The sequence below is a fragment of the Berghia stephanieae genome, chromosome 4, assembly GCF_034508935.2.
Source record: "Berghia stephanieae isolate SIO BIC M18660-M18661 chromosome 4, UCSD_Bste_1.3, whole genome shotgun sequence".
NCBI classification, from domain to species: Eukaryota; Metazoa; Mollusca; class Gastropoda; order Nudibranchia; family Aeolidiidae; genus Berghia; species Berghia stephanieae.
In genome coordinates, this window is record NC_088363.1 from 45,059,601 (window position 1) to 45,086,262 (window position 26,662).

At 36.6% G+C, this 26,662-nt stretch overlaps 1 protein-coding gene across 2 annotated transcripts in view; it reads left to right on the forward strand.

Moving 5' to 3' along the window:
• Positions 1 to 23,952, forward strand: part of LOC144970654 (MBT domain-containing protein 1-like) — a 36,596-nt gene extending 12,644 nt beyond the window's left edge. Inside the window, exons 11-22 of one of the 2 annotated variants that reach the window (XM_078910496.1) lie at positions 331 to 474; positions 2,098 to 2,191; positions 4,442 to 4,521; positions 6,365 to 6,466; positions 7,147 to 7,294; positions 8,441 to 8,520; positions 9,895 to 9,959; positions 10,411 to 10,580; positions 12,898 to 13,011; positions 13,665 to 14,012; positions 15,216 to 15,685; positions 18,225 to 23,952. In XM_078910496.1, coding sequence (XP_078766622.1) covers positions 331 to 474; positions 2,098 to 2,191; positions 4,442 to 4,521; positions 6,365 to 6,466; positions 7,147 to 7,294; positions 8,441 to 8,520; positions 9,895 to 9,959; positions 10,411 to 10,580; positions 12,898 to 13,011; positions 13,665 to 14,012; positions 15,216 to 15,685; positions 18,225 to 18,386 — 1,977 coding nt within the window. In that variant the 3' untranslated portion in view covers positions 18,387 to 23,952. The remainder of the gene's footprint in view (positions 1 to 330; positions 475 to 2,097; positions 2,192 to 4,441; positions 4,522 to 6,364; positions 6,467 to 7,146; positions 7,295 to 8,440; positions 8,521 to 9,894; positions 9,960 to 10,410; positions 10,581 to 12,897; positions 13,012 to 13,664; positions 14,013 to 15,215; positions 15,686 to 18,224) is intronic. The other variant, XM_078910497.1, reaches the window with a different exon arrangement.
• The last annotated feature ends 2,710 nt before the right edge of the window (positions 23,953 to 26,662 follow it).

Genomic DNA, 26,662 nt, shown 5'->3' on the forward strand with positions numbered 1-26,662 from the left:
TGTTGGCTAGGCATTCCATAAAGTAATATAGGTAATCCATCAAACGAACATCTATAGTCGACAGAAATCACCCATATTGTCCTAGTGAAGAAACTTGAGGGAAAAAGACAACAGTGACTGAAACAAAGTTCAAACCCAGGACCATCCAGATCACAGTGTAATGCCTTAACCACTCGACTACCTTCCCCCCTCCCCCCTATATTTATCACTATTACTCAATATGCAGCTATTTTGAAACTCATTATTTATTAGTTATTTTGTTATATTTTGGTAGTTGTTTGTCGCTGGTTTAATTCACCTTTTCTCTTATTTTCCCATATATATTTTTAGGCCCAAGAATGGCTGAGAGGTCACAAGCTGCAGGAGGGCATGTTGCTGGAGGTAGTCAACAAGATGTGCGTGTCTGCCATGAGAGTAGCTGTTATCAGGGAGATGGTTGGGTGTCGACTCCGTTTGAATTATGTGGACAGTAAGGTTAGTCCAGTGTCTGCTACATGGTCAGAGCTGCCAACCTACCGCAAAAAATGTGGAATTGTACGCATTTTCAGCGATTGTACGCTTGTACGCATTTCCCCCAAGATTGTACCCATTTTCAGTGTACTGAGTCAGTTCAGTTTTCTTTATTATTATTATTATTATTATTCATATTGTTACTAGCCTATTGAGAAACCTTGGTGACCAAGTGGATATTCATATATTTTTTGACCAATTATGATCTTCATGCTGGGAGGTAGAATTCTGAAAGGATTGGATTATAGTCTTGGGAACATCATTGTTTGCTGCAATTGAGCTTGTGCGGTGTGACTTTATGTAAGTGCACTTACTTTCACAATGGTTAGTTTCCGTCGATTTCAGGATTGTACCCAATTTTTTGAAATCTCCCCCATTTTGAGGTCCCATTATACACATTTTCATCAGATGGGGTTGGCAGCTCTGCATGGTGGCCTTGTGTTTTGAAAAGTTATTTATCAAAGCATGTATTTTCAATGTTATTTATGTAGCCGTTGATTTTTTTTTTTTGCTTGCCAGTCGGTCTGCTTGGAGTATTAATGAAACTGCATTTTTTCTTTATTATTTTTAAGTTATTATTTATGTTACGATATTGGCTGCTGAAAAACCTCAGATTTCCAATAGTCTGGATTATTGTCTTTTGCCTGTATTTTGAATATTGCTGTAAACCATCTTTAAAATTCAAATATTACAGATATGATTATCTCCAACTCTTTACACTGCTATTGTTTTTTGATATGTTGAATTTATTTGATTTTGACTGACGAATAGATGATTCAATGACATTTAGAATGTGTTCAGATAAATTCATTTCACACCTGATTTTTAGATTTTCCCTAGTGGCAAGTCAATATTTCATTTAATCAGGGGGTATCAAGTTTCAATCCAGTTAGATATGTTGTGGATTTTTTGGGGTTTTTTTCTTTTTTTTTTTTTACCTCATCCAGTTTTGATTACTGGCTCTGACCCATATACTCTCATAACTGATAGACTTGATAAAAGAGTAACAGCCTTTTGAATATATTCAAATTTGGTTGATAAGACCAGTAAACCTTTAGCTTGTGACTGGGTTTTGTTGAATCATGGGTCCCAGACCTCCGGACCCAGCCCGGAATTCCGGATTCACAAAATTTTACAGCTTCACATTTCGGGTTATATCACATCTCAAATGTTTTAAAATGTTTAAAATGTGGATAAGGACTAAGAATGATATCGTCTGCTGGACCCTGACTTGTAACGTGAAAGGCGACTAAACGGGTCCGTGAGCAACATACAGACGGCAAGGTAGGTATTTTCATATTTTAAAAATTAATTTCAGGGTGGAAAATTTTGGATCTGGGTTTTCAGGGCTGGAATTATTTTCACTGGCACCCATGTGTTGAATTCATAAACTTTCCTGTGTCTATTATCAGGGTGTAAATGATGACCCAACTTTTTACTTATCGGTCAATAACATTGATAAGACTAGGGTTTCTTTTAATCTGTGACTGTCCTCTTGGTGATCAGACTTAACGACGGGTCCAAGTGAAATTTAAATCAGCATGTTAAGGGTTAAACAAATATTTTGAATTGACTATTATTCTTTAGGAGGAAGACGAGTTCTGGTGTCATATGACTTCTCCCCTAATCCATCCAGTGGGATGGTCACAGACAGTGGGACACAAATTACACGCTTCTCACGGTGAGTTGGGTTTCCTTTCTAATCTTCTTTTTTAATATGCATATGCATATTTAAATAGAAAGTATTCCAGTGGGGCTTATATACAGCTCCTTGTTGAGATGTGACAGCTCCCAGCCTTGTTTGATCAAGAGGGCTATACTAGCTGGAGCTCATGTTCTTGTCATACTGAGCATGTCGAAGGGTAGAGGCCAGGCTAATTTGAATGCAACAAGCAGGTTTCTCAGCCTCGGAAGGCAGCTCATTTAGGACACTTTGACTATGGTTTAATAGGACTCAACAACCTTGGATGGCAACCTGTCAAGGAGTTAACTTCCGAAATTAATCCTGGCCCTCTTGGTTTGGGGGTTGGACGTCAGGCCAGCAACTCTACTCCATCAAAACAAAATACCAGTCGTTACAGAATCAGACAGTGAATCAAAAATGCACTAAAGTTCTGGTCTTTTGTGTGCAGCTGAAGTGCTAAGAGGATAAGTAAAAGTAAATTTCCATGGGTCCACCAAACTCAACTAACTCCACACAAGTAGCCCATATGTGTAGTTGCACAAGTATTTTATTCAGGGAACTTGTTTCATTGCTCGGTGATCAAGATCAGAATTTTATTTTAGGCCTTTACTGACTAATAGCATAACATCTTTAAACTAATAATAACTATTATGATAATAGTAATGATAACAACAGTAATAATATATGCAAATAAAAATCAAGATTTTAAAGTTTGCCAAAAAAAAAAAATTGTTAAAACGGTCATCCCCTTCCATCATTTTTATATGTTAAGATGGAAATTTCATGCTAGAGTCATTCCGTTCGCTAAGAGCCTTGTCATGCCTTACGAGAAAAAGGGAAATAATCTGTCCAAAACAAGCACCATAAAAAGTACTGTTTTCAAAGAGCAATGTCGAAAAATCTTAAGTCATGGTGATAGGCTTGGGTTGTCAACTGACTTTTTTCCCGGAAAGAAATATTATCCATGTTCTAGTGGTGTTAAATATGTGATATATTTTTCCCCTACCAACCACATTCTTTTCCATCGTTCCCCTACCACCCAAAGCCCGATCCCCTACCGACCACCCGATCTTACCACTAACGGAACATTATTATGATGCACTACAATTTGATATAAATCAAATGAATGACAAGGAATACTATAGTGTAAATATCATCGTAAGTATACAGTAATTAAGACTATCATTTATTCATTTAAAAAATAAGCTTAAAATTCTCGATCGAGGCTCTTTACAATGTCTACCTGCCAAGGAAACATTAATATAGTAACAATGATGAGGACAAGACATGACATGCAGATTAAAAAAAAAAAGAAACATTAAATTGAAACAAATATAATTGAGCCCTTCCTCGTCAAGGGCTTCAATGGTATCACGCTGGCTGCCCCAACATTGTTTTTTTTTTTTTTTTTAATGTAAACAGCACTTGCACCGGCCCCAACTAATTCGGCCATTGTATTCTCTATTGCTGAAGCAATCTGATGAATCATCGTCCAGAATAACCTCTGTATGAGTCTCTGACTAGTTTCGCCTAGGATGATTTCTGTCTTTCTCTTCTTTTTTTTTTTGCCCTATCTGCTTTATTTTTTCCCCTCTCCTGACGTTTCCTTTCCTGCTCAGTCTTCTTTGTAGCCTCTTTTTCTGCCTTCCTATTAGCAGCCACTGTTAAACGACAAACTATTTAGCAACTATTTACATGTCTAGGTCTGGACATTTTTTGCAAAACAACATAAAACGTTTTAAGGTGTTTTGTAGGGTTTTTAAAGACCCATTTAAAGTGTTTGGTCGGTAGGGGACGGGACATGCGAAAATGCCCTTCCCTCACCGACCAACCTGTTTTTCAGGGCAGAGTGGAGATTCAACACCGATTTGACAATAGTAATGCCTAAATATAGATCCCATGAGTCAGTCTTAAGCCACTCAATATATTTCTACTGTTAGAGGAGTTACATTCGGCTTATTTGTCAGACGTGCAACCCGTAAGACAAGAAACATTTTCATCTTACCTGAACAAAAGTTGTCAATATGAGTGCGTTTTTGCTACAACTTACTATTTTGACAGTTTGTAGTGACGGAAGCAGTCTTCGTAAATGATGTAATCAGGTTATTACAACTAAAGTTATCCAAATAAAGATGTAACAAAACAAAAACTCTCTATTTGGTCGGTAAGGGAAGGGATGACTCTTGTCTTAATTCATTATAATTTGATTCAACCTCATTTATAAAAAATTAATTTTGATCGTTTCAGAATACATCAACTCCTGTTTGAATAAAATCACCACTCGCCAGTATGCGATGAATGATGTCACAGCTGACATGCTGAACAGGGTAAAAAAAAATCATAGTTTCTATTTTTGACACTCTTACTATTTTCTACCTTTGATCGAGAGTTATATTGCAATGAATCCAATGCAAAAAAAAAAAAGTTATCTCACTCAAAATGATTAACTCAACTTGGAATCAGTACTAACTACCGACTCTCCTGAATTTATTGAGACATTCCATTTTTGTTTTCATTTCTGATTTCCTTGATTGATAGCTATTTTTCATATTTCTGTTAAGTGTTTAAAGCTAAAAGTAGTTAAGGTGAATAAACAAAAACAATGATCGGAGTTATAGCGCTATATAAGTTTTCAGCATTATTATTATTATTATTATTAATGATAATTGTTTTTGTTTATTCACCTTTACTACACCATTCACACATATCTCATTCATCCTTAGTGTTTCATTCATCGTGTTTTGTTGGTAATGGGAGAACCTGAAACGTCCAGAGTATCCGCCTTCGTCTAATAGAGTGAAGCTTGCAATTCAATACTTATCTTTATTTTTTCTTTCGAGCTTCGAGTAGCAACATTTTCATGTCAATTGTTTACTATTCCAAATCAATTATCACCACGATTATCATATTTTCATTCATGTCACTGACTTGCCCAAGAATTGTTCATACTTGTTTTTGAAATGTTAGCAAATCTATGGAGTGACTGTAAACTTGTCCCTTTGCCCATGAGGCCAATGCACCAGTTATGGTGGTCTGCAATGCATTGAACCAAAAGGGAGGATGATTGCTGATGACACTGCACTCTACAAGCACATCCACTCAACTGAAGATAGCGTTGAACTGGACATGGACTTGGCAAAACTGGAAGCTTGGGGGAAGTCGTGGCTTATGAACTTCAATGTAAACAAATGCAACGTTCTGACGATATCAAACAAAAAAAAAACACCTGTAAACTACGACTACCACCTTCATGGCCAAAAATTAGATATAAACTCAAATCTTCTAAATATCTTGGACTAAATCTTACCCATAACCTCAAATGGACATCACACATTGCAAATATAACATTAAAAGCAAACAGAACAAGCGCTTTTTTAACACGAAGAGTGGCTGTCCAGTCAAAACTCAAGACATTCGCCTAAAAATCTATAGTAAGGCCCATCCTCAAATATGCAAGCAAACTGTGGGATCCCTACACCAAATTGATATCTACAAGATCAAAATGGTACAAAATAGAGCTGCTCTCATAACACTAGTGTAACAAAACTCACAGAAGGCTTAAGTCTTGAAAAAATGCAACATCGTCGTGAAAGAAACAAGATATGTACCTTCCAAAAACTGAATACAGGTAATGCCAGCATTAAACTCCCCAACTACATTAGACCAAAAAATAGACTAACAAGAGGACACGACAGCAAACTTTCAATTCAAACATCAAGAACAGACACACTCTTTTCTTTCCCTCTGATGTTCGTTTGTGGAATAAACTCCCTCAAGTGTTGATAAATACTAAAAACAATACAGAATTTGAAAGGGTCTTGGAAGAGAGGAAAAAAATATCAAAAATGAATTGATCATAGCGTGTATTATGAATATATGAGTGAGGTTGTGTGTCGTGCAATTCATAAATGTGAACTGTATTCTGGATCCTCTATTTATGTAGCTACTTCAAGGACCATGAACAGGAAGAAAAAGGCTCATGTTCTGCATTCTGCACCTCGTCTTTTCTTTGAGCAAGAGAATTAACCACTGTTGCTCTCTTTGTGGCATTGTGCTTTGCTGGAGTTAATACTTTGGTTTAGGCTCAAAACAAATAATTGCTAAAGACAAATTTTACCTTTGGATTGAGGGATGGAATTTTCATCATTTATTTTGATTTTTTTTTTCCAGCATAAAGATCCTCCACACGGAGCATCTTTCCAAGTAGGGATGAAACTGGAAGCTATTGACCCCCTCAATCTGTCTGCCATCTGTGTGGCCACTGTCACCAAGGTATGTTGTTGGTTATCATCAAATGTGGGTGTTATCCTCTACGCCATCTGTGGTTAAAAACCATACTGCAAATTATTTCGCTGTTTTCAGAGATTTGCATAACAGTTTTTGTCTTAGATAAGATAGGAATTTCCAGAAGAGGTCTCTCTCTCTCTGTCGTTATCACTTAACAGCAACTCAAGAATCATGAATTTTTATGTTGACATGATGAATTCAGTGCTGCCAACAGAATGCTAAGAAAAAAAGATTACTGTATTTTAAAACATATAAATTGTTGAGAACATCAGATTTAGTGCTGCATTCAGGTTTGTCGATAACAGTGAAGAGAAGTAAAATTGGTAATTGCCATTCTTCCTTTTTTTTGTTTTCCCCGTATGTTTTATTTCAAAGTACCCTCAATAATTTCCCATATTATTCCAAACCTGAATCGATAAGATGCAAAAGGCCTAGGGGCCGATGAATCCAAATGTATAACAATAGCAAGACGAAATGAAATGACTGGTTGTTAGGGGAGTCATCTTAAGACCAATCATCTGATGAAGGCTTTAATAAAGTCTCAAAATCAGTAATTGCATCACATATAGTTTTCTCACATATGCATCACACAGCACATGGGAAAAATTTTGAATATCAAGTAGTGAATTTTACAGTTTACGATGTTACAATTTATCCTTTTCCAGGTGCTACGTAATAATTTTTTGATGATTGGTATTGACGGATCCATGGCAGAGAATGGCAGCGACTGGTTTTGTTACCACGCCACATCCCCTTGTATCTTTCCTGTCGGATTTTGTGAAATCAACCACTTAGAATTGACACCACCCAGAGGTATAGGCCATATTGCCCTTTGATTTTGATCAGAACCAGTCTGTATGATTTGATGTACTGGTTTTAGTTGTGACCGAATTTGATTTCCCAACCAAAGTTTTACAGTAAAACCCAAGTAAAAAGTTGATATTTTACCAAATTGAACCACTTATCTATTCTGAGAAGGTACTCATGTTTGAGGATTGATCTCCAGTCAAGAAGGCTGATTTTCGGGGATTATTTTTTCTTGCATTTTTTTTTTTCTGCTTTGTCTGCTGTTTTGTGCTCACCTTTGCTTCCGAATTTTTTACATTTATTCTGCAGCATTTTAAAGTTGGTTGATCAATTTTTTTGAAAGTTCATCAGCGTACAGCATTTGCTACCATCACTACATCGACATGACCACTGTAACCAATACTACTAATATTGTTATATAACTACACACTACCCTATCATCATCCTTGGTGGGTTTTCGGACTTCCCATGGTGAACAGAGAGGTCACTTGCTGTGTCTTTTATCTTTCTATATCTATATCTGTTTTTCCTTTCCACTTAGCTCTGTGTCTTTGTTCTAGGTTCTTTTGTTTTTCCTGATCCTCGTGGGGATTCTTAGCTGAGAGGGAGGCAGTCAAGTGTACAGTTCCTTTTGTAGAGATTATATTTTTTATTCTCGTAAATCATACGGTTTTTACTATTATAGTTTTTAATTTTGAATATGTTGTACTTTGTAAGCATTTGAGTATTTTTCATAATGGGATCCTTTGTTTATGCTAATGTCAAAATAGGCACGGATTGCCAATGGAATCTTCTGTTCCCTATTAGAACCAGTCCCCTTTGGTGCTTTTAACTTCAGATCTAAACTGTTTCCCTATCATCGTCCTTTTTACTGGTGCCTAAATGACCTAAAAGCTTCACAAGCTCCATAAACCCATTTAAAAAAATTATAAATACACTATCGTTCATCATAATCAATTATAATAATGATAATTACTATTATTATTATTACTATTATTATTATTATTACTATTGTTATTGTTATTATTTTTACTACTACTACTCGACGACTACTACTACTACTACTACTACTACTACTACTACTGCTGCTACTACTACCATTGAGCAAATCAATCAAAGTGACTCACTCTTCACTCCTCATATCCCATCTAGGTACCAAACCGCCGTTCAAATGGTTTGACTACTTAAAACAAACGAAATCCATGGCAGCTCCCGTCAAATTCTTTGATAAGGTATGTCTAGTATAAATTTCTATCCTTTTTTTTTATGGGGGGGGGGGGGGGTTATGCCAAGGGATTAGTATTTGTTGTTCATGTTGGTCTCAAGTTCAATAAAATAAAATAGGGGTGGGCAGTGGTGTTAGATAAACATTTGAAAAGGTTTGTGATCAGAATGTCTGAGGTTCGATCCCAAGTAGAGGCAGGTTGATTTTTTGGGATGGTATTTTTATTTTATTTTCTCCCTACTCTGTCTGGCACTGCTTCATTCACACCTTTTCTGATTTTTATCAAGTTCAAAATGAAGGTGGTGAATAGGTACTAAAGAGAGAATGCTGGAAATAAGCAGTTTGATTTCTTCTTTTTACTGTTTCATTTACCTTCCAGTTGTTTTTATATATTTTTCTTTTGATTTAAATATTATGTTTTTGACATAGCAGTTAGTATATACTTGATGAAAAGTGTTATTAATGGGATATATATAGCATTGAGAATGTTCATCATCATTAACAGTATTGCTTTGATAAATGAAGAAAAAAATGAAAAAAAAAAAAAACCAAAAAAACGAGCTTTTAAATAGCGCAATTTCCACTTAACATGCTCAAAGCACTTTACAAGTGATCCCTGACCAACAGCAACACGAAACATGTAGAATGAGACATGACACCTGTTAGGCGATATTACAATTTTTTCCGACAGAGACAACGCTATTAACGGCCAGGTACTCATTTTACAACTGAGTACGGTGAGAGAATGTGAGTAAAGAGCCTTTTCCACGGAATCGACAATGCATAAAGTAATGTCTGAAAATGAATATTACAGTTCAAAAATGCTTAACACAGAACAATATCAGATTCAAAGTCTTTCTTCAGTCAATAGCAAACAAAAAAAAAAAACAATTAAAACTATATCACATTAAATCTAGAGAAATAGCAGAGAAGTTTTCGACACTTCTGGTTTTTTATTGGCTGACGAAAAGTGTTGAGCCCAAAATGTTCCGCATTTATTATTTTGTTCTCTTTTGAAGCTGTTATATGTTGTGTTTTTTTTGTACATTACTTTTTTACAGTCTACAGCTTCTGGTAGCTTAGTATTCACTTATGGGAGAAGTTACAGTTTCAGAGAAATTCAGTCTTGTTGTGTCTGTTAACCCTCTCCTTCCTAACTAAAGCAAAATCGTCACATTGTACATCATAAAATTTAAAGAAAATGAACAGTGTGTTGAAGAGCATGTTTTTTATGTATCGCAAGAATTTTACTGTGTTTGAATGATAAAAAATCTATTTTGTGTTAGTTGGGTGTGAAGTTTTGGGGAAAATCCTGAAAATTGCTGGTAAGGAGAGGGTTAAAGGGTTTATTGAATTGAATTTTTGTGTTTTCCGTCATCAGGAAATTCCTAAGCATGGGTTCAGGCCTGGTATGAAGGTGGAAGCTGTGGACCTAATGGAGCCCAGGTAAGTCATCTTGTGTTGCATGCAATTTTGCCACTTATGTTTCCACAGCTTGTTTGTCGAAGAATAGCTAAAATCAAGTATTAAATTGATGGTTTTTCGTTGGTTTATTTTTTAATGTGTTATTTTGATTTTATTGAAAATGCAATATTATTAATATTATTGTTTTTATTGTTATTATTGTTATTATTATTATTATTATTATTATTATTATTATTATTATTATTATTATTATTATTATTATTGTTATTATCACAATAGGCACTCCCTCCATTTATTTGCTAAACTTCCTCAAGCAAAATTTGTAAATGTTTTTATCTTTTGTTTGTTTTAAGTGCTCATTCAGCTTAATTGACAAATTTATCAAGATCCCTTAGGGTATCGATAAAGCAGAGAAAATGAGTCTTTTTAAAAAAACTTTATTTATATATTGTTAGTATCAATTCATTCCCAGACTGATTTGTGTGGCCACAGTGACCAAAGTGGTTGGTCGTCTGCTCCGTATCCATTTTGACGGGTGGGAAAACAATTATGACCAGTGGGTGGACTGCCATAGTCCAGACATTTTCCCAGTTGGCTGGTGTCAGGTCATGAAACACGGCCTTGAGGGGCCAAGGTCACGATGTAAGTAATAAACATTCTGACTATGTCTCCATAGCAAGCTGCTTGAAGTTGTTGACTAGTAAAAGTATTGAAAAATAACAATCAATATTAATGGAGAGTTGCCAACTTCCATATTTATTTTGGGTGGGGGGGGGGGGGGGGGGGGTTGAATAAAACTAAACTTGAGGGCATTTCTAAAACCCCTTTTATCCTATGTTTTAATTTTTATTTATTTCTTTTTTTCGTCTTGATGATTTTGTGATATTTGCACATCTAACATGACTAAATTGTTAGTCATTCAAAGTGTTATTTATAGCATTTTTCTTGTAGAATAAAGTATAAATTATGTCTTATTATTTTATTAAACTACATTAAAATTATTGGGGGGGAAGTTGTGTGTGTGTGGGGACGTCCTGGTATTATACTCTTAAATCTTAAATTTTAGTCTTATCCTGATTTATTGACATTGTGGTTGGCAGCTCTGTAAATGCTCCCAAAAAGGAAACAGAAAATGTTAATAAATACTAATCATAATAAGCTAATGAAAACTCAGTGGAAAACGGAAATTTTACCAAACAGTGATAGGATATTATATTTAATAAAATTTAGTGAGAAGACCGAACTCTAAATCTATTTGTTTTTTTATGTGTGTTATTTACCATTTTTTCCCATGCTTTTATTGTTGTTGGCTCTATTCTAATCTTCTGGTAGAGCACTAAACCAAATACCACTTCTGATTTCATAGTTAGGAATGCACTTACTATCAAAGTCAGTCCCTTGATTGGTGACCAAATAATGCAGGACTGTTATATCAGTATTGTGGCTTGTTGTGTTTACGAATTGTGTGTTTTTATGAGTTTTGTTCCCTCATAGAAACCATCAAGCCCTAGAAAAAGAAAATAGTGTTTACATGTGTGTTGTCCTCATGACACATTCCTCTTACTGATTACTCTTACATGAATTAATATACTATTCTTTCATCTCTTTGTATTTATTAATTTTCTCGATTTCATATGCAGTTATTTTTGTCGTGCCCAATAACATGAGGTTGCGAGTATGTGTTATTGCATGATAAAAATATAACAAGTTTAATAAATACAAAGAAATGAAAGAATATATTTATTTTACCCCTCCAAGTAAGATTATAAGATATTTTATAACCAAAAGTTATGGTACTTCTATTCACCATAATTTGTATCTGCTTGAATGGCAATTTGACCCAAAACTAAAAACGTTGGATTTGTATTCAAGCGCACCAAAAGATTATTTTAAATTACCAATCAGCTACCTTTTACACCTTATTTCACACCAATAAAATGTGTGTTCAAAGCATTATTCAACAATTACGTGTTTATTAAGAATTGAGAGGGGTGGAATAATGACATTTACTTACTTATGGATAAAATGATTAGTAAGTACATAAACTCTAACAAGCTCAGCTTGAGTTTCTTCTCTTTTGGTTCAAATAGTTGTTATAGATATTATCACTGGGTGGGGTTCCCGACCTCCCATAGTAGGCAGGGAGGTACTTGCTGTGTCTTCTATCCCCTGTATCTGTTTTTCAATTGCTTTCTGTCTCTGTCTTGGAATGAGATTGTACTTGGACTTGTCCTGACCCTGGCTGGGAGGAAACAGTCGAATGTATAGTTATAGATTTGGGAGAGGATATTTTTTTCCTTGTAAATCATCTCTCTGTTATGCATTGTTATTTTTTATTTTTAAGGTGATTTGTAACTATTTGAGTTTATTCCTCTTAGTGGGATCTTCTGATGGTGTCTGGGTGAAACTTTTAGGTGATCTCAAACTAAGTACTTTGACAGTGTGCTCTTGGAATCTACATCTGTTTCCTATTTGAACTAATTCACCTTTGTCTTACCTTTTCTTGTTTGCTTTAATTGTAATTCTAGAACTTTTTACTATCCTACTTTCTTCCTTTTTACTGGCGCTGATATGACCTTGCAAGCGCCGTAAAACCCTTAAAAACAAACAAACAAGATATACTCATAGAACCGGAGGTTTTCCCAGTCTCTATAGTGTGAAATTGACAAAAGCAATTACTTATTGCTACCCTTTGAAGCTAGTCTATCGCAAAGTGCTATCCTCCAAATCTAACAGGCCCTGATCACCCAATCACTGGGGACAGAAAAAAACCTTGACTTCACTCCAGATCAATTTTAGCCCCTTTGCATTTGAAGTGAGTGCTCTAATGAGCTCTCGGGACCTCCAAATGAATGATAGGAGAAATGATAATTTGAAATAAACTCAGTTGAGCTGTGGTAGAGTTTTTATTGAATGAATTTAGATTATGAACTCGATTCAATGTCAGAATAATTCATAGCTTCTTATATTCCAGTTGACTCCAATATGTTGAATAACCCATCGTCTGGGTCTGCACCTGTCCATGCCCGGAAACGCAAGGGTAAAACATCTGTATACAGAGGCCCCAGGAAGAGTAAGTCTAATCTTCTTCAAAGGAAACCAGTTTAATCTAAAACGGTTAAAACAGAAATATAGAAGAATTGAAAACAGCTTGAAATGTATTTGTTTTGTTTATTTTTGTCTGTAAATACAAGGATACCTTTAGTTATTGACGTAGAAGTATCAGGCAAAATTGATTTGGAAAATAATATATATAACCAACTTTTGTTTTTGGCTCAAAACCCTTCCTCAGCCAATAATACAAATTGCCATAGAATGCTTTAAACCCAGAAAGGCAAAAGTAAAGTTCAAGTTACTCCTGGTCTTTTTTTCCCCTGGTTTCACATAACATATTACTGTCTGTATTGTTTTTGTTATTTTGCATATTTTCAAGATATTATTTCCTTCTCAAGAGTTCCCTTCAATTTAGAATGGATCGGATTAATTTTCGAATTTTTTTTTTTTGTTTAAATCCCAATTAACACTATGAAAATTATCTAAAAAATAGTATGTGAGACTACCATGTACAAGACAGAAAAGCCTTTCTGGTTTTATCACATTGTCATGCTGTCTATTTCTCCATGTTTTTATTGCTAACCAACTTTATATTTTACTATGATTATTTATTTCTTTGACATTCTTTTTTTTTTTTTAATTTTTTTTTTTTTTTTTTTTCTCTTTATCCAGAGAGGAGTGGGGGTCTGGACAAACGCTTGAGCAACCAAACTACCACCTCTTTGCTGTCCTCCTCCATCAAGGAATCTCCATCCCCTAACCAGTCCATTCCCTCCATCCCAAACACCGCCATCAGTGCCTTCAAGGGTCGTTTCTCCGACATTTCATCCATGCACCTCCCCCACCATAGTGATTCCCCATCATTGTCTTCATCGTCACTCACCACCACCTCCGCCACCATTGCCACCAACATCAGCAATCCTGCCTTCCCACCACACAAAGTCTTGTCCCCTGAGGCTGTGGCCGCCAACTTACCACCTTTATTAGAACCAGACATCGGTAACAGTCTTCAGTCATCTTGTAAGTATGAGACATTAACTTTTGAATAGTAGTAGTAGTGCTTTACAGCCATTAGGCTCATGGAGCTGGAGTTATCCCGGTTTCTATAGTGTGAAACGGACAATAGCAATTGCTTGCTATCTTTTGGATAGGACGTTAGTTTATTGCAAAGTACTTTCCACCAAATCTAACAGACTCAGCTACCCATTCACTACTGGGTGGACAGGGGGTCAGAAAAAAATCTCGACTGCACCCGGGATCGATCTTGGTCCCTTTGCATGTGAAGTAAGTGCTCTACCAACTAAGCTATTGGGACCCCCAACTTTTGAATATAACAATTATAAAATGAAATTGAAAGCTTCAATTTAATTTACAAAGACAGATTTTGTGGACGTTTCGGGTTAAGACACAATAAATGAGATACAAAAGACAAATGAGAGATGAGGGGATGGAGTTGTTTAATAAATGATGCATCTGAATGAATCATGTGCCTTAACAATGCTATCATCTCATCTCATTCATCTGTAGTCTCTCAATCATCATGTTTTGTTGACAAAGTGGAAACCTGAAACATCCACATCATCTGTCATCATAAATAAAAATGAAGCTTCCATTCTATGTTTTTTTTATTGTTACTTTTTCATTGAGTTCAAAGCACCAACATTCACACTAACTTTTAAACTTTCACCAAACTTGAAATACTTTTGCATGCTTTCAAACCTTTTTGGCTCTTTATTACTCAATTTTAAGACCTCTCAACTCACCAGCAAACAGATTTGTTTTGATGTTGCTTGCTTTGCAATAATACTTTCAATTTTTCAGTTCATTTCTCAGGTTTTAAAAGAAATCTTTTCAAAGATATTCAGACATTGTTTGGATTGAGCATAATATTACTGTCTTCACATTTTTGGTAAACCCTCTTCATAAATGCAGTGATTGGGTAGCTGGGTCTGATAGATCTGGTGGCAAGTATTTTGCAATAGACTAGCGTCCTATCTAAAAGGTAGCTAAGAATTGTAAATGTTCTTTTCACACCATAGAAACTGGGATAAACTCCAGCTCCATGGGTCATACACAGGTAATAGTAATTAATAAGATATTGCTGTTGGAAATTATGCATATATTCAACTTGAGTTATTGTGATTATTTCTTATTCTTTTGTAAACACATGTCAATTTTTAAAAAATCAAATCCAGAATTGAAACTTTTCTTTTTCCTTCCCAGCATTCAATGGTGCTGAATTAAATCCCATCATCGCTCAGAGCGGTGATAAAAAGCCTCCCAAACTTATCCCCCACAACAAACTACCAGAGGGATTTTCCTTAGAGCTTGCCCAGAGACTGAAAGGGGACACAGCTGCCTCCTCTCTTACGTCAATGAAGGATGAGAGCAATCTCCTGGAAAAACCGCTGAAGCAAGGCATTGTTCCTCAGACAACAAATCTGGCAATGAACGGGTCCTCCATGGACAGCCTTGCCATGGAATCCAAGTCTAACCTCATCGTCTCTTCCTCATCATCATCATCCAAAGCATCACCAGTCGATGATGAATCTAGTACAAGTGTTGGAGTTATTGTTTTGACCTTATCATCACGATTACGGGCCTTACACCTCAACAAGTGGAGCCTTTCTGATGTGGTGGATGTGCTGAAAGTTAATGGATGCAGTGCTTACACTAATATGTTTATTAAAAAGGTTAGTTTGAGTTGTCTTGATTAAATAAATATTAAAATTATATAGAGTCGTACCGTCCGCTAACGCCTTACGAGAACAAGGGCAATAATCTCTCCAAAACAAGCACCATAAATAATATGTTTTCAAAGAGCAATGTCGCAAAATCTTAAGGCATGGTGATAGGTTTGGGTTGTCAACTGATTTTTCCCCGGCCAGAAATATTATCCCTGTTCTAGTGGTCTTAAATATGTGATGTATTTTTCCCCTACCGTCCACATTCTTTTCCATCGTGCCTGTACCGGCCACCCGATCTTACCACTAACGGAACATTATTATGATGCACTACAATTTGAGATAAAGCTCAAATGAATAACAAGAAAGGCTGCACTGTAATTATCATCGTAAATATACAATAAATAAGACTATCAGTTATTCATTAAAAAACAAACAACAACAAAAATACAAAACAAATCAGCTTAAGATTCTCGCTCGAGGCTCTTTACAATGTCTACCTGCCAAGGAAACATTAATATAGTAACAATGATGAGGACAAGACATGACATGCGGATTTATTTTTTAAAACTAAAATCAAATTGAACAAATACTCATTGAGCCCTTCCTCGTCAAGGGCTTCAATGGTATCAAGCTGGCTGCCCGACATTGTTTTTTTTTTTTTATGTAACCAGCGCTTGCACCGGCCGCAACTAATTCGGCCATTGTACTCTCTATTGCTGAAGCAATCTGATGAACATGATGAATCATCGCCCAGAATAACCTATGTACGAGTCTCTGACTAGTTTCGCCGAGGATGATTTCTGTCTTTCTTTTTTGTCCTTCCCTCTCCCTTTCTGCTTCAGTGCCAATCTACCTGCTTTATTTTTTCCCTCTCCTGATGTTTCCTTTCCTGCTCAGTTTTCTTTGCATCTAGCCTCTTTTTCTGCCTTCCTATTAGCAGCCACTGTTAAACAACAAACTGTTTAGCAACAATTTACATATCTAGGTCATAAAACGTTTTAAGGTGTTTGGTAGGGTTTTTTAAAGACCCATTTAAAGTGTTTGGTCGGTAGGGGACAGGATATGCGAAAATGCCCTTCCCTCACCGCCAACCTGTTTTCAGGGCAGAGTGGAGATTCAACACCGATTTGACAATAGTAATGCCTAAATATAGATGCCAGGAGGCAGTTTTAAGCCACTCAATATATTTCTTCTGTTCGAAGAGTTACATTCGGCTTATTTGTCAGTCAGGACGGATGACGTGCAACCCGTAAGACAAGAAACATTTTCATCTTACCTGAATAAAAATTGTCAATTTGAGTGTTTTCGCTACAACTTGCTATTATGACAGTCTGTAGTGGCGGAAGCAGTCTTCGTTAATGATGTAATCGGGTTATTACAACTAAATTCATTCACATAAAGACGTAACAAAACAAAAACTCTCTTTTTGGTCCGTCGGGGAAATGGGCGGTAAGGGAAGGGATGACTCTATATAATATTTCCACTGATTTATCATGCCAGTGCATTTCATAAAGTTTAATTTGTTCCCCCAGTAGGCCATATTGAACCATATTTCTATTTCATACATACTAGTCACCTCCTAGGCATCCTTTTTGTACTACTCTTCCAATATTTGTCACTGCCATTAGTCAGATACTCAATCACACCTGAGTCGAGTTGATCTTACTGATTAAGTATAGGTGGGAACATGATATATTATGACTGAGAGAGAATTTGAAACTCTTCACTAAAGATTTGAACCCTTTAACTTTTGATCTAAACGTACGTGCTACACCACAGTAATAAGAGTTTACTCTAAGCAGAGCTGAATAGGTTTCCAGGATATATCTTAATGCTGTGTATCAATGCAATGAGAGTCGCAGAATTGTTGTTACTTCTGTCTCAGTGAAAACAGTGACATATGTCAGGTAAGAGTCAAAGATGAGCTTTTGTAGATCACAATATCCACTAAATATGCTTAACGCTCTTTTACAAGGGGTCCTTAGTCAATGACCTTGATACATAGAGGGCCTGTAAAGCTCTTTTTCTTTCTCGTCGAAAGATTATGTTGTCACCGTTAGGTACTCATTTTACACCCAAGTCTGGTTAGAAATGTTGAAAAATACTGTTTCCTGAGGGCACAATTTTGTGCCACACACAGCAGAACGTTACCTCAAAGATGTAAATCTAAATCCTACTTGTAAAAATTAAATGAACCCTGGTTAAAGTTTTGATACTCATAATTCACTTTCAGATTAAGCATTAAAGATTGTGCCTCCTGGTCATGTGAGGTTGTGAGTTAAATTTTAAAGAAATGTGGCACAGGGGTACAGACTTTGCTTCATACCCAAAAGGTTCCGAGTTCAACTTTCCTCTGCGCTGTGTGACCTTGAGCAAGTCACCCCACCTTAGGTCACTTTGCAGCCGATGCCTGGGTTGATCCAATCTTCCACTTGGCAATGAAAAGGTTGTTTTGTTTTGTTTTGTTTTTTGGGGAGGGGGGGGGGGGTTTCTTCTATTATTTTGGCCTTGACGTTAATTGAGAGCCCTCTTACTTTATTACCAGAACATCGACGGCTCTTCGTTGATGACCATGGAGATGGATGGCCTGACCAAACTGATGAGCTCTGTGGACGGCCCTCTTATGAGACTGTGTGATCTTGTGCAGCAAGTCAAAGCATGTTCTGCTGCTTTGGACAAATCCTCTTCTTCGTCTACGTCCTCCTAGCATTTATTCAAATTATTATTTATACGACTTAGTGATAAATTTAGAAGCAGGCGCAGGCCTGAGATATACATCTGTAAAGGTGTTTATGAAACATTGTCAGACAGAACATAAAGAAAAGTACAAGAAAAAAAACATCCTCCCCAGCCTGCCTCAACTAGGGATCGAACCTCCTAATTTCCACGACTTGAGTATGAGGTCTGAGGTTTGATCATCACCAGTCTATGCTATTTTCTCATATTTTTCTTTCTGCTTTGTCCTGACCAGTGTCATACACACCTTTTCAGTTTTCTATTTTACAGGTCCTAGGACATAATTTATCTTCTTCACTGTACAGAAATCCTTAGGTTTAGGAATATGATGATTTAAAGAAAGGAATTACATGAAAAGTTTATTATATTATATTGAAGGAATGAGAAATTGAGAATATTTGGCACTGCTCCAGGGCTTTCTAAGACATATATAAATATAAGGAAGAAATTGATATGATTTTTTAAATTATTATTATTATTATTGGATGGGATATTTGTTTAATATGTACACCTTTACTGAATGGTCATATGGAATGAATGAAAATGACGTCACTTAGCTCTTTGTTATACGTGTTAGACGGTCAGTTGGGTTATTGATTGTCCTTAAATCTCTCAATCAGCCTGTAAATGAGGTAACTGACTGTCAATGTGTTGGTTCGATCGATCAAGTGGGCAGAACTGGTGTTTTACTTAAGCTTAAACGTATACCATCGATTGGTTTACTTACAGAAAAACTTTTTGCTGTCACTTGTATTATTTTTATATATATTTAAGTCATCTTTCATACTTCTGCCCAGTGAAATAGACTACTTAAAAAGATGCAAGTCTATGACAAAGTACTTCCACAGATTTGAGAGTAATATTATGCCTAGCTAATCGATCACTTGCAATGTACAAAGATTTGGGGGGAGGGGGGGGGGGACCTGCCGTGATGGCGAATAGAACCAAACTTTCAAAGATGTGAGTTGCCACCTCTGACAGATTCAATAACTTATAGCACTTTGTCAGTGGGGTTTTCATCCCTTTTGAAATGGTGTCAAAGCTGGTTGCATATCGTTTCATTTGAAAGACAGTTTGGTGGCATCAATCATGTGATTTTTGAAGTGTCACGGGGCACTTTTGGTGAAACCACTATATTTTCTCTACTTTTTACCAGAATCAGTCAAATTGCATAGTTAAAATTTTTTAAAACGTTAGTTTTGTATCAAAAATTGTCCAATTACGATCTAACTGGCATGCTTTAACATATTTTTTTTTATTTGGTAGGATTGGATTCCTTTGTTTTAGTTTTGTGTATTTTCGTTTTGCTTTTTTTCGTAAAAAGCAAATAACAGGAGACTATGTTCTAAGACAATGGCCAGTATAAGAGCATTTTGTTCTAAGTGTACCATAGTGTAGAGTTTTTATATTGACCGATTTAGTGTGTATTTACGATCTTGCCATAGCCTACATGTGTACAGATTCTAGTCTCTAAATGTATACAGAGTTATGTTGTTTGTGCGTTTGTTTGTTTGTTTGTTTTTTTTTCAAATTCAGACAGAATTTATTGTACATTTCATGACTATAGTGATATTATGAATTAAAGAAAGTTATTCAATTGTCTATCTGAGTGGGGTTCCTGACCTCCCATAGTGGGGAGGGAGGTTCTTATTGTGTCTTCTATTTCTATCCCCCTATATCTGTTTTCCAACTTACTTCCTTGTCTTGGAATGAGATTACTTGGTTTTGTCCTGGCCCTGGGTGGATACCCTGGCTGAGAGGGAAACAGTCAAATGTATAGTTAGTTTTGGGAGATGATATTTTTTTTCTTGTAAATCATCTCTCTCTTATGCACTATATTATGTTTTGTTTACATATTGTGTTCTCAAACTAAGTGCTTTGATAGTGTGCTCTTGGAATCTACACCTGTTTCCGATTTAAACCAACTCCCCTTTTGTCTTACCTTTTCTTGGATGCTCTAATTGTAATTCTAGAACTCTTTACTTCCCATTGTATTCCTTTTTACTGGCGCTGATATGACCTTAATGTCTTGCAAGCGCCGTAAAAACCTTAAAAACAAAACAAATAAACGTTAATTGCCTTTAGTAAAAAAGAAAAGATTTAAGTTGATTTTGCCGTGTATAATATTCTTATTTTTCCACGTCCATAGATTTTTATTTTATCTCTTTACTCAAAATATTTTGGGAAACGGAGAGTTGTTCAAGATTTGCTATTTCTTTTTTTTTTTCTTTGGGGGGGGGGGGGGGGGGGGGGTTTATCCTCTGGACAAATTTAGATTTTTAATGTAGGCCCAGTTTTCAGGTGTTAGGGTGTTCGAACTGTCGTCTTGCCCCCCAATTTAGGGAGAGAGACTGAATTTTGTTTATGTATGTACCGTACGTTTTATTTTTGGTATGGCACTAAAGTATGATATACTACTTTTCAGATTTATATCCTTTGATAATGACTGGGATATTTTGAATAGGGCATTCTGATATCAGGGTGGGGTCTCTGACCTCCCATAGTGGGCAGGGAGGCACTCACTGCGTCTTCTGTCCCCCTATATCTGTTTTACATCATGCTTTCTGTCTTCATCTTGGAATGAGATTACATGCACTTGGTTTTATCCTGACCCTGGTCGAATACCCTGGCTGGGAGGGAAACAGTCAAAAATATAGTAAGAGTTTTGGCTGGTGATATTTTTTGTCTAGTAAATCATCTTTCTGTTATGCCCTGTGTTATTTTTGTTTCACACATATTATTTATTATTTGTAAGTATGAGTGTGTTCCTCTTAGAGGGGAACTGTGCTTGGGTCGGGATGAGACATTTAGGTGATGTCAAACTAAGTAGATTGATAGTGTGGTCTTGGAATCTACACCTGTTCATATTTTAACTAAAAACCCTTTGTCTTACCTTCTCGTCTAGAACTTTTTACTATCCCATTTTATTCCTTTTTACTGGCGCTGATATGACCTAAAGTGTTGCAAGTGGGCAGGGAGGTACTTACTGTGTCTTCTATCCCCTTATATCTATTTTCCAACATGCTTTCTGTCTTTGTCTTAGAATGAGATTACTTGGTTTTGTCCTGGCCCTGGCCGGAGTCCTAGCTGGGAGGGAAACAGTCAAATGCATAGCTATTGTTTTGGGAGATGATATTTTTTTCCTTGTAAATCATCTCTCTGTTATGTATTATTATATTTGTTATTTTGAATTTATAATGTAAGCATTTGAGTTTGAGTGTATTCCTCTTTGTGGGATTTTGTGCTTGTGTCTGGATGAGACTTATAGGTGGTCTCTTTGATAGTGTGCTCTTGGAATCTACATCTGATCCCTATTTGTTCCAGTTCCCCTATGTCTTACTTTTTTTTGGGTGCTTTATTTGTAATTCTAGAACTTTTTACTATCCCATTTTCTTCCTTTTTACTGGCGCTGATATAACCTAAATGTATTGCAAGCGCCGTAAAACCCTTAAAACCAAAACATAAAAAACCATTTTGATATTGATGATAAACTCTCATGTCTCGGTACAGTTGACTTTCAGAACCTCAAAACCCCCAAATTCACACCCAGATAGATAATGATTAATCACTAATTTTTTATTTTATGGACTTTTTTGCTGCTGGCTTTGGATCCCTTGTAAAGCACTTTGAGAATATTTAGTGGATTATGCTTCATTTCAAACTTCAAGGGTTTTGGTTTTGTTTTTTGTTTTTCTTTTATCCCTTGGAATCTCGAGATGCAAAGAAGATTATTTTTCTTCCTCACTATAATTAATAAATTGACAAAAATAGCAATTTTATCTAAATGATGACTTAGAAAAGTTTTGCAAGTTAACTCCTTGTTTAATCAGTTAACTGCCGTCCATGTAAAAACTCTATTTAAAGGTTTGGTCAGAAAACTCATCCTTGAACGAAATAATATTGATTGGTTTAAATGGGTCATTTCTATCGATCAATATTCGAAAGACGAGTTTTCTGGCCAAATTTAAGAGCTTTTCTAGAGTTCAAGAATGGCAGTTTACTGGTTAAAATAAGTCCAAACCATCGAGCGAGAGCGTTTATCATCAAAAACAGTCCACTTTCTCTGACTGGTGTATATTATGACTATGATCCGTATGTCATGAAATATTGACCCTATTCTATGTATGTATATATATTATAACTATTGTACTGAGCCTCATTTTATCGCCAACAGCCTTTTTTTTCTATTGATTTGTCAATTGAATGGTGAGCATGGACTGTATCAAATACAAAGACGATAAAACAAATGTTGACAATTACCAATTTGTTATTTGTGCCAGTACCATATATGTGACCCATCCTATTGATCTGTATTATGTCGGGATGAGTAAGGTTACAAGAATTGAGTTAAAAGTCAAAATATTTATGATTCAAAATTATAATTTTAAAATAATGATTTTAACGTTAGGAAACGAAACGCATTCTTCTTTATGAAGGCATCTTGATTTTAATAGGGAAGTATGTGTCAATTAAAACAATACATTCTCGTTATTTTATGTCCTGTGATTCTTAGAATCTGCCTATACACCCTGCTACTAAAATAGTTATTCCACCTTATGTTTCAGCATGTAAACTATTCATTATTTGTTCTCCAAGGGACTAGTTACATACACACTTCCAAGGATTTAGGAACCAGTTAGAAGGGTGACTGGGTGGGGATCCTGACCTCTCATAGCGGGCAGGGAGGTACATACTGTGTCTTCTACCCCCTTATATCTGTTTTCCAACATGCTTTCTGTCTTTGTCTTGGAGTGAGATTGCTTGGTTTTGTCCTAACCTTGGTCGGAGTCCTTGGCTGATAGGGAAACAGTCGAATGTATAGTTATTGCTTTGGGAGATGATATTTTTTTCCTTGTAAATCATCTCTCTGTTATGTAGTGTATTATGTTTTATTTACATGTTGTATTTGATTTGTTAACATTTGAGTGTATTCCTCTTAGTGGGGACCTGTGCTTGTGTCTAGATGAGACTTTTAGGTGATCTCAAACTAAGTACTTTGATGGTGTGCTCTTGGAATCTACATCTGTTTCCTATTTGAACAAATTCCCCTTTGTCTTACCTTTTCTTGGGTGCTTTAATTGAATTCTATAACTTTTTACTATCCCATTTCTTTCTTTTTACTGGCGCTGATATGACCTTAATGTGTTGCAAGTGCCGTAAAACCCTCAAAAACAAAAAACATTAGAAGGGTGACGTCACAACTTCTCTTCCCTATTGAAGACCACTGGGGGAAGACATAGCACACTTTTGAACAAAACACAATTTTAAATTTTGGAAACTATTGCCCTCCCCCCCCTCCCCCACCCCCACCCCCTGTTCTACAAATATAATGCTCACCATGGCATAATACCGTTTTGAGACAATAGGTCACATATTCGCTAGTCCCAGCCGTGGTAAAATACAACTAAAACTGTTTTACTCTAGCCAATAAGTATGTATATATTATATTACTATTCCATTTTGTACAGAGGTGTATGAGAAAACCTGTGATTTTTTTTTATTATTATGCAGAAAAATAAATTCAATTGACTCCTTTACTCAACTCACTCAAAATTTATTTTTCAACCGTGTTTGTAGAAAGTTGTCTTCTCCTAGTACTGGTAGGAGTGAAAGGGATAGGGTATCCTATCCGTTGTCCTTTCTCTGTGGATTTTTGTTTTGTTGTGGAGTGGGGTAAAGAGATTCTAGAGTGAATCGCCCAAAGGTGGTGCACGGAATTTGAAACATGTCTATTCTCTACTGTTATTTACCATGTAGTTTAACTTTTAAAGCCAAATTTAAAGACACTTTCTGTGTCTTCTATCCCCTTATATCTGTCTTCCAACTCACTCTGTCTTTGTCTTGGAATGAGATTACTTGGTTTTGTCCTGGCCCTGGCCGGATACTAGCTGAGAGGAAAACAGTCAAATGTATAGTTAGTTTTGGGAGTTGATATCTTTTTCCTTGTAAATCATCTCTCTGTTATGCATTGTATTTTGTTTTCTTTATATTATATACTATTTGTAAAACATTTGAGTGTATTCCTCTTAGTGGGGACCTGTGCTTGTGTCTGGATGAGACTTTTAGTGTTCTCAAACTAAGTACGTACTTTGATAGTGTGCTCTTGGAATCTACACCGGTTTCTTATTTGAACCAATTCCACTTTGTCTTACTTTTTCTTGGGTGCTTTAATTGTAATTCTAGAACTTTTTACCATCCCATTTTTTTCCTTTTTACTGGCGCTGCTGACATGACCTTAATGTGTTGCAAGTGCCGTAAAACCCTTAAATACAAAAAAAAACAAAAAGAAACAAAAGCCAAACTGAGACAATACAAGAAAATGAAAGGAAAGGTGGAAACAGCCCTTTACAAAATAGAATGACAAGGGGAATAATCCGACATAATGAGAATTTCCAGTGTTTTGAATGAGTTCCATCCATAGAATATATTGGTCATAATCGAGCGACGTTCATTGTGGTCGTTGAGTGGATGGTAGTGCCGCGCTGAGGACCGGTCCCTTTGACCGGTCCCACGGTCTTTTAGCTGTGAACCGGGGACTGGTCCCATAGTGGAAGACCGGCGGCGGTCCTCACTTCTTATCACCTTTCAACGGTCTCGCGCCATACTACCTCCCCAGCGATTCGTTGCCTCGGTTGCCTATCTTCCACCAATCACCACCCATCCCACTTAATTAATCGCACCCACCCCCCTTTGCCATACACTAAACGACACAGACGACCATAGAGGCAGACGACCACCTCCCTCCACTCCGCAAACCGCCCTTTCGTGTGTGAGATGGGGGGGGAACAGGAGGCGCACGCCTTGGACGATTCCATTATACGGGGTAAATTTCAAAATTTACTACACCATAATGATCGCAATGACAATGATCTATGATGAAGGCATGACCCCTCTTCTCTAATGGGTTATTGTTTGAAATGCATGTGACTACTAAGGAGTGTGTGGTGTGTGTTGTCGAACCTAGCAAGTAGCAAGTCCGATTTTTTGTTTTCTTTTGTCCATCTCTTGTCACCACTCCTTTCTATCGCATTGTTGTCATTTAAAATAATACAATAATATTAAAATTTCGTCTGGTGTTTTAACTAATCAAATAATATGAGTTTCATTAGTTTCTTCCTTCCAAAAAAACCAGTTATAACGTCTGTATTTTAAAAAAGTCCAATAGAATATTTGGGGACCCCGATAGCTCAGTTGATAGAGCACTCTCTTTGTACGCAAAGGGCCCGAGATCGATCCCGCGTGCAGTCGAGTTTTTTCTGAATCCCTGTCTACTCAGCAGTGAATGGGTAGCTGGGTTTGTTAGATCTGGCGAAAAGTCACCATGGATCCCACTTATTACTTATTAACTTATTACCGCATCCACCCCCTCTTATTCTAACTTCACGTCTCTCTCTTACTCTTCAATGCTCGCTGCCCTCTAATGTGTGTGTGTGTGTGGGGGGGGGGGGGGGGGGGTAGGAGTTGCGTGTGTGTATCAACGCCACGAACAACTCGATCAACGCCTTGGGCGATGCCATAATCTCCGTTAATGGGGATAAATTTCAAATTTTATTAAATTATCGAAGTAACAATGAAGTACGGTGAGCAAATAAAGAAGGCATCACCCCTCTTACACAAATTAGGTTACAATTTGAAATGAGTGTGACTACTCGTGTGTTTTACTCCTGTAGACCACGGTTTTCATCGTGTAGCGGTCTTTAACGGTTCAAGAATGAACGATCCCACGGTCCCAAAGGTCAAAACGGTTCGAACTTCCAACAGTCTCTCAGGAATGTTCAATGTCGAAAAGGACCGGTTTTCATTTCCCAGGGACCGTAGGACCGTGGTCCTTAAGCTTGCCAAGGACCACCCCGCACTAGTGGATGGGTTACAGTGGTGTAATTATCAAGGGAAATAACACGCTATTACTATAGGTAGTCTAAACCCAAAATTAGATCACTCTCACATGATATTTCTAAGCTGTTCAATTGATAGAGCTAGTTGTCCTGAGTGAAACGATACCAAAATCATCTAATTTACTATGTGTTCTTAGTTGGAGATCACCTGTGTCTGATCCTGACAAAGTCCCCACACTAAGAAAAGGAGTACACTCAAATGTTTACAAACCATTATACATATAGGTTTTAATTGTAACAGTAAACACTAGTGAGGAGCGGTCCCAAGCATGTTTAGGACCGCCGGTTCTAGTCCCTGGGAAATGAGAACCGCAAGGACCGGTTCCGGTTCCAAGAACCCGTTCTTTTTCGA